This window comes from Nyctereutes procyonoides, unplaced genomic scaffold (assembly GCF_905146905.1).
Source record: "Nyctereutes procyonoides isolate TBG_1078 unplaced genomic scaffold, NYPRO_anot_genome, whole genome shotgun sequence".
In the NCBI taxonomy this organism is placed as follows: domain Eukaryota; kingdom Metazoa; phylum Chordata; class Mammalia; order Carnivora; family Canidae; genus Nyctereutes; species Nyctereutes procyonoides.
In genome coordinates, this window is record NW_026575031.1 from 5,494,817 (window position 1) to 5,507,143 (window position 12,327).

A 12,327-nucleotide genomic window follows, 5' to 3' on the forward strand; every position below is an offset into this window, starting at 1 on the left:
ACCTGCAGAAGCACAAGCAGGCATTTTGCCATGGATTGTTCTTTGTCAAGGGCTACTAGTGATCCCCCACCTCTGCTCCGCTCACCTGGGTGGTTCAAGCTCCACTCCCCCCACCTCCCCAAGGCCACCACAGCCCAGCAGTCAAAACCTCTGTGCCCTCTCTGCTCCCCCCACACATGGCGCTCTTTTCTTTTTCACTTTTCTTTTTTTAAGATTTTATTTATTTGTTCATGAGAGATACACACAGAGAGAGGCAGTGACACAGGCAGAGGGAGAAGCAGGCTCTTCACAGAGAGCCTGATGCGGGACTTGATTCCGAGACCCGGGGATTACACCCTGAGCCAAAGGTAGATGCTCAACCACTGAGCCACCCAGGTGCCCCTCCCCTCTTTTTCACCTTTTTCATATAAATTTCTGCCCCGTTGTGTAGCTATTTTTTTCCGGAACAGTGCATCTCTCAGGTATTCGAAGCTCTAATAAAGAAACAAGGTCTCTCCCACCCCTGTTTTTCCCTTGTGGCCTGCCCAGCCTGTGTCAGATGCAATGAGGCACTCATTCACTGCTTCCTCAGAGTGGAAAAAAAGACTATTGGGACTCATTGGGATTTTTATAGCTTTTGGAATTTAAGGTACTTTTTTTCAGTTCAACATATTCCAGAAAACAATGTATCTTTTGCCCTTGTAGGACTGACTGGTTGAAGGGGATGGATCAGGCCTGTTTTTTTTTTTTTTTTTTTTTTTGGGAAGGACTTCCGAAGTGGTCAGGTATTAATTTCTAAGGCAGATGTCATGGTTTTTGGGAGGTTAGGAAAACGGCCTTTGCTGGATTGGCTAAGAGGAAGAAAGTGTGATAAATAACAATTCTCCGTCCCTGTTTTCTCAACAGGAAAAGGGAGAAAGAATACAAATCCTTATTCCGGGGCAACTGGGTGGCTCAGTGGAGGAGCGTCTGCCTTTGGCTCAGGTCATGATCCCCAGGTCCTGGGATCGAGTCCTGCATCGGGCTCCCTGCATGGAGCCTGCTTCTTTCTCTGCCTGTGTCTCTGCCTCTCTGCGTGTCTCTCATGAATAAGCAGATAAAATCTTTTTTAAAAAATCCTTATTCCTGAAACAGTCACAGTGCCCTGTGAAAGACCTGTAGGTTTGATTCCCAAAACCATGTGAGGAGCTCTGCAGTTTATGCAAGTTGTGAGTGAGTTGAAGGTAGAGTGCACGATGAACAACGGCTGCTCATGGCCATATACCCATTAGTCTCCTGACCTCTGGTTCACTTCTTTGCTTGTATATTTCCTAAAACTATTTAAAAAATAGAAAACCACTCACTCTGCTCCCAAAGTCATTCTTAACTGAAAGATTAGAGTGTAAATAGAAATTTAATTAAAATTTGAAAAAAAATTAAAGTTAACCCACTAATAACAAAAAGATTCCCTCTTTTCCCAGTTAAAAACAAAAGAAAAAAAGTCTACAACAATAAAGTGGTGATTCACAAAGTGGGTTCTTGGATCAGCTGCATCAGTATTACTTGGGAACTTGTTAAAAATATCAATTCTTGAGCGTCACCCCAGAACAGAAACTCTAGGTAGGGGCAGGGCCCAGCAGTCTAGTAAACAAAACAAAACACCTCCATGTGATCCTGCACTAACATTTGAGAACCAGTGCTTTAAGCTGACGTGGAAATCATCGAAACTATTCAATATTGTACTAAAGTGTACTAGACTAGACTAAAATGTCAAATCTTTCTTAAGTTTTTAAATAAGATTTGCAGTAAATACATCCCGCCAATAATCCCTAGTTCTGAATTCTAACAGGTCTACATTCTGTGCTGCCTGGGATCTGGTCAAGCCTCCCCTATACTCCTCAGAAGGCTCCGCGAGGGCCTGGGCTGAGGACGCCCTTCTGAGCTGAGCCACATGTACACCTGTGCTTCATGATGGGAAACAGAGGGACTCAAAGCAGGGCACAGAGGGGGAAGAGTGATGCTGGAGATCTACAAAGTTTCCATCAATTTTAATCATTCCTTTTTTTTTTAATGGGGAGCCAATATTTAGTAGTTTTCAATCACTATTTCACGAATAATCCAAAAGAAATATCCAGTGCTTATAAAATTTAAAACAAATTTGGCATATTTACAGGTAACTGCCTGTGAGCTACGCTAAGCTGTGCATCCTTCATGCCGAGTATGGTGATGACGGAGTGCAGCATTCTAGATAATTCACTGTCACTGTGTGTCTGTCTGCCAATTCCCCAGATCTCTGACCTTCAATCACAATACTTATTAACCAATATCTTCCGGTCACAGACCCTGTCTTTCCCTAGTCCATCACAACTACTCTCCAATCATAAGGAGAATTATGAAACTTTATTGTCCACATGACCCAAAGGCTTTCAAATTTCTGTTCGATAACAGTGTTTGCTCCTGTAACTGAGTCTTTGTGTGCCCTAAGAACACAAGGGCAGAAAAATGTCCAAGCACCAGATGCACGATAGCATTTTATGAGATTTTTCATCGTGAGAAAAACCTTCATCCTAAGAAAAATGGAAATGCAAACTCTCCTCAGTAACTTTTCTCACTTGAAATCACACCTCTCATCACGACCTATTACACCCACACAGTCATGTGCCATAGGCACTGCACGCTGTCTCTAACATTTCAAAGGCTCAAAAGATATTTTTAAAGCCCAAATACAATCTAGGTTGCTAGTCTACAAAGCAACTTTTTAGGGGAAGAACAAAGTAATATAGAGATTTTTATGCATGTGGGCAGCTAGCCAACTCACCAAAAGACTGAATGCAGCTGTCGATGAGATCGTCCAGGCTGGCTCCTTTGGCTAAATGTCCCAGAGACACCATCATTTGGAACTGGGTGATCTGGGCCAGGCTGGCATGGGAGTGGAGGGGGCTGCTGGCTGGCTTCACCTCTAGTCTTGCTTTAGTGGCAGCTCTGCAGCCATGAGAAGGTTTCCTGGGGAAAAAGAGGTGGCAGTGAGTGTGAGCTGAGCAGCCAGTGGACAAACTGGCAGCTCCAAGCTCTGAAGGGACATTGGACAGGAAAGGAGTAGAGATAAGACGAATTAATCCTGAGAGTTGGGCTGATAGAAGACATACCCCTCCCACTTGGCTAATGCACCAAACGGACTGGTTGGCTGTTAAAGAGATATCTCCCAAGCAAATAACAAGGTGAAATTTCAGGGATGAAACAAGGGCTCTTCTTCGTCCTGGGGTTGGAACTGCCTTGGCCTGCTGGCCCCAGCTCCTGAAGGGGAGAGGCAGAAGGCAGGACCATCTTGGCGGTCCTTAGCTCCTAGCAATAATTTATTTTTAGCTGGGAGTCCACTGACTTGGTTCTGAAGGGTTGTTTAAATCGGTCTCATGTTCAGCTAAATTTGTTCATCTTGAGCAATATCAGAGATGCTGCAGAAGGTCCGGTTGCCTCAGAAACACCTCTGGGCTGTGTAGGAGAAGTCAAAGACTAAGGACCCGTGTGCAGGGGAGAGGATTTATGGGAGTGGGGCTTAGATTTGAGCTAATCCTGCCTTTCTCCCAAATCTTGGATTTAAGATTCCATTTTTCATTGTTAACACAGGCCATCATTGAGTCATTTTTCACCACTAAATATGATTCTACTATGTCCTTACTGATAAAAACAAAACAAAACCAAAAACAAAACGAGAGCTAATGGGAGATTCCAGAACTGAATGTAAAAGAACAAGTCTGGATCTGGAAATGGCTTAGGAGTTCAGTAGGGCACCTTCACCCACTGTCACTTAGCTTCATCTTTGGTCATGATCTCATCGTTTCAGGTCAAGTTGTTTGCAACTTGAAATATGAAATATGAAAGTTAACTAAGCATTTTACTTTCCTTCCCATTTAAACACACACGTAGATACATATACACATCTATAATCTTTTCAGGTTTAATAGTGATAAGTATTGTTGCTGGTAACTTCTTTGAACATATAATTAATTTTGTGGCTTTAGTTATTTCATAGTTTACTACCAAAGTGGAGACAAAAAAAAATATCTACCTCTGATCCATAACTTTAGCTACTCACTATTTATTTTGATAAACACATAATGGCATCAATTAATCAGGGCTTATTCTATAAGCAAGACCTTGTGATAGGCCAGAGGGGAAGGGGACCACAGTGAAAGAGTCTATGTGACGGCACTCTGCAAACTGTAAGACATACTCATTATGTTAATTGTTGCTGTTGTTACGTAAAGGTGAACCAGAAGTTCCTTAATTCAAAAAACTAGTTGGAGAATCAGACCTAGACCGTGAAAAGACAACTCTATAAATCTCGTGTCCTGTGGGTGTCAAGCATAAGGAGTGTGATGTTCTTAGAGGAGAGAGAACCAGTTCCAGGTGGAGTGTCGGGAGAAGCCGCTCCAATAAGATACAGTCTCCTCCAGAAGGAGCTGGAACACTTAAAATAAAAAGCTGGGGCACACATGGATTTTGGGAAACCAGCTAAAGGACAGTGTACTGAACTCTGGGCTACTCTCAGGACACAGCCAGACTGGTAGAAGGAAGAACTTGCCCTTTGAGCTCTGTTTCACACTAGCTCCACCATGCTGTCTGGCAGTGGCCACTGGACTCTGCTTTTGACCTCAGGTGGGCCCAAGGAAACGGCATCAACAGCTGGCTACTGAGAATCTATTAACCCAAGGAAATGACTTCTGAAAGACTGAGTCGGTGTTACAGGACCTGATCAAGTCTCTGACCATTATTGATTTTTATCTAGGCCCTGTGATAACCCCAGGATCAGATCAGTATCTGAAAACAAGAGAAAATAATGAGCATTAATGACTTGAGTAGCTAGGATATGGCAAGCACTGTACCGGGATTTATTTATTTATTTTTTTTTATGTTTAAACATTTCTGTATTTTTTATTTAACAAATAGTATTTATTCAACCCTTTCTTTCTTTCTTTATTTATTTATTTTTTATAAATTAATTTTTATTGGTGTTCAATTTACCAACATACAGAATAACACCCAGTGCTCATCCCGTCAAGTGTACCCCTCAGTGCCCGTCACCCATTCACCCCCACCCCCCGCCCTCCTCCCCCTCCACCACCCCTAGTTCATTTCCCAGAGTTAGAAGTCTTTATGTTCTGTCTCCCTTTCTGATATTTCTCACACATTTCTTCTCCCTTCCCTTATATTCCCTTTCGCTATTATTCATATTCCCCAAATGAATGAGAACATACACCGTTTGTCCTTCTCCGGTTACTGTGGCCAAGTTCAAAAAGGGTGTTGCCTGAGTTCTTCTCTGGGATTTTGATGGAATCTTGTCTCACATTTAGATCTTTCATCTATTTTGAGTTTATCTTTGTGTATGGTGCAAGAGAGTGGTCCAGTTTCATTCTTCTGCATGTGGATGTCCAATTTTCCCAGCACCATTTATTGAAGAGACTGTCTTTCTTCTAGTGGATCGTCTTTCCTCCTTTATCGTATATTAGTTGAGCATAAAGTTCAGGGTCCACTTCTGGGTTCTCTGTTCTGTTCCATTGATCTATATGTCTGTTTTTGTGCCAGTACCACACTGTCTTGATGAACACAGCTTTGTAGTACAACCTGAAATCTGGCATTGTGATGCCCCCAGATATGGTTTTCTGTACCGGGATTTAAATGGTTTTTGAAGCTAATAGCCCAGGAAGATGTTATCTCCATTTCATGAAGTTGAAACTGATCTAAAAGCTAAGTGACAGAGCCGAGGTTGTTCGACTCACGTGTGCTAGATCTGGGATTTGTACCTGGACCTGGTGCCTCTCTGACTTTAGTTAATAGACATCTTCCTCCTGCAGGCCCCTGGGAAGTGTCCCCAGACCTGGGCAGACTCTCCACGGTCATTGTCCACTTTCACATATACATGTGGAGATCTAGGCTTTTCAGCGAGGCAATGCTGCTGGCCACGGGTGCCCAGGCTGGTGGAAGCTGGTAAAAGTCCTTGCTCCCCATCCAGGCTCCCTCCCTCCCTGCCAAGTACTGACAACTCTCTAAGGCTGGTGCTGGGTGGCCAGTGCGAGCAGTCAGCCTTCTGCCTTGGTTTCTTCGCATTCACCGTGAAGACCTCCACCCAAGGCAAAGCTGGGAAAGAGGAAAGTGAAGTCCTTCCTGGGACAAGTCTTTTTCTCTGAGGCCTTCCACATTGACTTCTCTGGCAACTGCGATTGGATGCTATGTCTCCACAAAGGGCTTCTCCCCCCTGGGGCTGGGAGGTGTTAACCTGTCTCTCTCAACTGCTGGGTCCAGGGAAAATTCTATTTTCTCTCTCAGTTGGTGGCATCGACCAACCGCTGAGGACTCTGAAAAACTGCCCTGGCTCGAATTCTAGTCATGTTTCCTAATGTCAGCAGTAGGCGAAACCACTTTGGTTCCCCAAGGTGATTCTGAGAGGTAGATGCTTTTACCAGAACTCAGAGGGAGCGGGGCGGATTCCAGCAGACAGGAGGAGTGTGAAGGGAAGGTGAGCAAAGTAATCTTGGAGGATGGAGGCTCTGGGCTCGAGACACCATAGAGAACCTACTAAAAACCAAACTGCAATCTGAGAGGTCTGGGGAAAGTGGGGTTATCTGCGCCCGTAACTAGTAACTAGGAAACTCTGCTCTTTTGGCTGGTAGTCTCTTGACTGGCTGGCTGCTTCCTGACAAAGCTTCAAACCACTCTGGCTTCTGGTGAAACGGCTGTAGGCAAGGATGCATAACATGTTTCCCGGTAGGCAGGTCTAGAAAGGGTAGTCTAAGTATCCAAAGGCATATTTTTAAAGGGCTGCAGCCAAATGTTCCCACGCGAATTTAAAAAACCAAACAACAAATAAATAAAGCCCGAGAGAAACAGATTCACTTGAAGGTGTTTTCTGAGACTGCAGCAGCCCAGGCCGGGGGGGCTTGCGGCAGGAGGTTGTCGAAACTCTCCACCCTTCAGGCCAAATCCTCTCCAGGCGCAGGTGCCTCCGTGGAGGGCGCGCGCACCTTCAGGTCGAACCTTTTATAAAATCTAGCGAAGGACAGTAAGGGAGGGAGAGAGAGGACGAGAACACAGATTTCCCCAACTTTCTCTGCAGTGGAAGGCGGCTCTAACTGGCTTCCGGTGAGGAGCCTCTGCAGCCCTGTGCCCTCCGTCAGCCCCACGGCGCGCACGCGGTGTGACCTGCCCGCGCCCTCCCCTCAGTGCAGCTGCAGGCGAGGGGCCGCCCCGGGGGCCCACACCCCAGGGAGGGGGTGCAGGGGGTGCAGAAGGTGCCAAGCACCCTCAGCGCCAGAAAGCACAGCAGGCTAAGGCTTCCCGCCTCTCCCGGGCCTGTGTGTGGGGCTGGGCACGGCGCAGTCACATCACAGTCCGCCTGGACCGAGCGGGGCCAGGCCCTCCCGGCTCCAGGGGGACAGCTCAACAGCTGACCCCTCCGGGCCTCTCTCCTGCCGGGAGACCCTGCACTACCCCCTTCCTTCATCTTCAAGGCTCCCCTGAGACAGCCCTCTGGAATCGCAGTGGGGCGGGGGGGGTGCAGCTTGCACCCCGACAGCTCTAAGTTTGGGGACCTCCGCGGGCTCGCCCCGAGCGCGGCCGCCGGCCCTTCCGGGCCCTGCAGACGCCGCCAGGTGGCGCTGCCCGGGCCCCGCGCCCGCCGCAGGTGCGGACCGGGCGGAAAGTCCGCGAGTGGGAGCCCCGGGCGCCCGCCACCCAGGCCGGGGCGGGGGGGGGGGGGAGGGCGGCCGGCGCAGCCCCGGGGCTGGCGGGCGCACAACCCAGGCCCCCCCCGCCCCGCCTGCGCGCCGCGCCCGTTCCCCGGATCTGAGCCGAGCCCCCGGCCTGCCGCCGCTCGCGCCCCGGCTCCGCGACTTCCCGTGCACGGAGGCGCCCGCGCCGCCCGCCCCGCTCCCCACCCCCGGGAGGAAGCCGGCGCCGCCCGGGCCGGGCCCCTACTCACCGCGGGGCCTCTCTCGCCTTGCCCAGGGTGCCCATGGCCGCGGCCGGCGCTCCCGCGGCCGCTCACCCTCACCTGGCGCGGCGGGCCGGGCTCGGCGGGGCGCGGCACATCGCCGCCACCGCCGCCGCCGTCGCCGCCGCCCGCGGGGCCCCTCCGCCCCCGGCCGCCCCCGCCGCGCTCCGAGCCGCCGAGCCGCCGAGCCGCCCGCGGCGCACCCGCAGGCACAAAGTTTCCGCGAGCGCGCCCTCCGGCCCCCGCGCGCGCGCACTCGCCGCACCAGCCACCTGGCACGCGCCGGTGCGCTCGGGGGAGGAAACGTGGGGCGCTCCCGGGCTCCGCTCCGAGACCCGCCCCGTCGCGAGCGAGCGCCCCGCGGCGCCGCCGCCGCCGCCGCCCCCGCCCCCGCCCCCGCCCACCCCCGCTCCCGGCCGGGGGGGGGGGGGCAAGTCCGACCCGGAGGCTCGGGGGCGCCGCGGAGGAGGCGGGAGCCCGAGGGCGTGGGCTTCGCGGAGGGGACCCCGCATCTCAGAGCCCCCGTCCCTTCGCGGGGCCCTTTGGGCACATCCGAGCGCCGCCGGGGCGGGCAGGCAGCCGCACGCTGCTGGGAGGCGGGGACCTCGGCCTCGGGGGGCGCCCGGGCTGGCTGCGGGGTGGGAGGTGCGGGGAGGCCCGGGGAGAACTTTCCTTCCAGCTCAGCTCGTCCGGAACAGAGGACGACAGTACCCAGCTGACGGAGCGCGCTGTGCCGGGTGCCCCCGGTACGTTACCCCGTGTGAGCCATCCCCCCCTAAGCCTCGAGAGGTCACTGTTTTCGAGATGAGAAAATGATGGTTTAGAGAAGAACATGCCTCCCGTCACTCAACTAGGAGACAGCAGGGAGAACCGTGACCTGGCCTGAGATCTGTCTGACTCCCTGTAAAGGGTCGCCGCGGGGCTGTCCTGGTAACACACCCGTTGTCATTGGCACTTGCCTTAACTCCGGCCGCAGTAATACGTCTCTTCCCAGCCGTGATGTCTCTGGACGTCTGTGATTTCGTTTCTGTAAAATGCCCTCACGTTTATATGCCATCTCCTAGAAAAAGCAGCTCACCAAGGTGACTTGCAAAGGTACACAGCCTACGACAAGAAGTGTGTGGAAGAAAAAGTGAAAAATAAGGCATGTAAAATGGAGCCAGAAGTGAAAGTCATTTTTAAAAATTTTTTATTTATTTATGATAGAGAGAGAGAGAGAGGCAGAGACACAGGCAGAGGGAGAAGCAGGCTCCATGCACCGGGAGCCCGACGTGGGATTCGATCCCGGGTCTCCAGGATCACGCCCTGGGCCAAAGGCAGGCGCCAAACCGCTGCACCACCCAGGGATCCTGAAGTCATTTCTTTTTAAATGCACCCCATCGAGTCCAATACACTCGGTTACAAGTGGGACCATAATTTGTCTCCCAGGTTTCTGGCAGTCCTGTTCAAAAGGGAGCTTTGTATAAGATTCAATTTCTGTCACATGCAAAGCAAACAGTTTTTCAAGAGAATATCAACTCTTCCTAATAGTGAGACCCCTAAGAAATGTTTCCAGAGGATCCTCATGAACATTGGGCAATAGAACCAAGTCCTAGTCACAGCCATATTATATAGAAGGAGCATGTGGATTTTTAATAAATATTAAATTATAATGCTCTTCTAGACTATATATGTATATGTGTTAAATGGATAAACATACCTTTATGTTAATGCAAAATTATATGCAAATATGTGTTCATATTAACTACATGTATAGACAGATTGGCTATTTGGTGTATACACACAGTAGTCAACACGCATGCAGGCAGTTGCACACATCTGAGTCCATTATGTATATAAGTCTGGAAATTATTAGTTACTCATTCAGTAAATGAGCCTTGTTGAGTTTTTCTGAAGAAAGAGTCCTACTGTTGCCTGAAAAGCGTCTTTGTCTCTGGCTTCCTGAGCATGCTGCATTCTGCTTGCACCTAACCGTATGTCTGGGCCCACCCTGAGGTCTTTGATGAGGCTTTCTAGCTATTCCTACTTAAGCACTCTGTCTTTTCCAAACATCTAAAAAAATTAGAAGTTAGCTCTATCTTCTTAATCTGCTGCCATGTGGTTAGTCTTCCTGATGTCGTCTGAGGCACCTCTGACCTCAAGAACAAAGTTCTCCTTTTCTCTTGTTCTCTCTTCTGCTTCTCCTCCCTGTCTGATGGGCAATAGTCAATGTCTCTCAAGCAGATGAGAAGGGTTGGGGACCATTGTCTTTCACTGCCCACTTGAGGTCATTCCTTGGGACTCTGTCATTCTTCCGTTTTTCAATCGGATATTCTTCACTGATGTCCATGAACTTTTTACTTGGCTTCTTGGTGGGTATCTGTAAAGCCTCTGAAACTAAAAACACGTGCTTTCATCAGATTTTCTAAATGATACATTATTCAAATTAGGTGTTTTTATTTTCTTCCATGACTTCAGCAGGACCCATATGCCTCTCAGTCTGAATATCCAACCCTGATAGCTACATTCACAGACACACTTCCAACTGGTCACCTCCTTTGATTGTCCCAGAGGGCTTCCTCTCCATCTCCATGGCTATGTATTGGTCTTGGCCCTCATTACCTCTGAATCTGGGCTTGTGTAATAGGCTCATAATTAGCTTCCCCAATTATACAACCTCCTCTTCTCTGATCCTTCTTTCATATCGCTTTCAGTTACCTGATCATATCATATCTCTGCTTCCAAACTGCCAAGGACTCCCCAGTTGCCTTCAGAGTAAAGTGCAAACTTGCTAACGTTGTGCCTCTTCACAGCTGGAGCTCATCTGTTTAGCCTAGCCTCTGGCCATGCCCTCCCAGGCACCTGACCTCTTAGGTTGCACCTTGGCACTCTTAGTAATTGCCGTGCCCTGTGCCCTTGCAAGCCTGGGTGCTTTTGCTTGTGTACTTCCTTCCGCCTACCATCTCTTTTCACCTGGTAAACACACAAAGGCACCGTTTTACCAAAAGCATGTCAAACTGGCAAGTCACCCTAAAAGGGCACGTGCGGGGCTACCTCCCAGGTGCAGAGGGTTATGAACCCACCTTTCACAATCTGCCTGGGTGTACTTGGAGAACCGATTGGCTACCTCAGCTTCTACTCTGTTGCCTAACATTTATTCATCCATTTAAGATACTCACTGGTTGCCTGCTTGGTGTCAGGTGCTGTTCTTGACCTCGAGAATCTGGTAGAAATCAAGACAGACAAGATCTTTATTCACAGGAGCTTACGTATCTAACACACCATAATCAAGTCAACAAGTGAACGAATACACCACGATTTTACACTCTTGATTTCCAGGAGCTGCCACTTCAGAGTTGGCTTACCCGTATTCTGATGGGGACACCATGAAGTGTCCCAGCTGAGGCTCCCATGTGGACCTGTGAAGAGACAGCTGCCACATTTAGGAGTGCACAGCTCCAGAGGAGAGTGATGAGAGATGGAGAGGGAAAGGAAGGAACCAATGGGGATCCATGCTTGACTCTCCTGCTGAGTGCTGATGCTGTTTCTGAGACACGGAGAACTGGCCTCATTATGTTGCTACTGGCTGTCCCAAACAACAGGACGCCGAACACTGTAAATTCCTGCTGCTGCTCACCTTGGACCAAGGCTGGAGGAATTGCCCACACAAAAACAGCTCCTTTTGCTCCTCCATGCCTGTAAGTTGGGGCTTGTGGTGGGACCTCTGCTAGTTTCTTTCTCCCTGGCATCTTCTCCTGGATGCAGCAGCGTGGGGGGGTGGCCCTCTGTCTATGCGCCTGCTGTCCTGGACAGTATTCGGACTCCTTGCGGTACCCCCCCAGAATTCTCCAAGGGAGATTTTGTGAATATCCTTAGTATAGCTCATCCCCAAAACAGACCCTATTTGTGAGTATCCACTCTTAATTTCAGCTGTTTTGAAGGATGCTACCCATCTCTGGGAAATCCCTTCCCAGAGCCCCTCACCCACAGAGTCATATTTGTTTATATCACACAGCCTGTATTTTTGATTGTGGATTTTTTTAGGCCACTGACAGAGCAAACAAATAGAAATACATGTTGTCTCACGGCTTTTACTCTCTTCAGTTGGGTGCCCCTGAAGGGCTTTGAATAGAGGAGGAATGGGATTGGGCTTCCGTTTTAATGGGGTCACTCAGGTTGCTGAGTTCCAGAGTGACTCATGAGAAGTAACTATGGAAGGTTTTCTATGGAAGTGGCCTTTATAATTTCCAACTTCTAGGTCTACCAGGTCGGGGGCTTTCAAAGTGCTTTGGACATTACCTCATGATGAGAAGTGTAAAATAAGATTTTACACTCTGTGACTCAGATGTACACTAACACTATATGTAAAACCAAAACACAAGCTGCGTGGAACATCATCCTTT

The 12,327-nt window shown here is 49.4% G+C and overlaps 1 protein-coding gene across 1 annotated transcript in view; it reads right to left on the minus strand.

Moving 5' to 3' along the window:
• RASGRP1 (RAS guanyl releasing protein 1) overlaps positions 1-8,041 on the minus strand; it is a 79,470-nt gene extending 71,429 nt beyond the window's left edge. The window contains 2 exon segments of the mRNA XM_055316751.1: positions 2,777-2,961; positions 7,934-8,041. Coding sequence (XP_055172726.1) covers positions 2,777-2,961; positions 7,934-7,968 — 220 coding nt within the window. The 5' untranslated portion in view covers positions 7,969-8,041.
• Between the last annotated feature and the right edge of the window lie 4,286 nt (positions 8,042-12,327).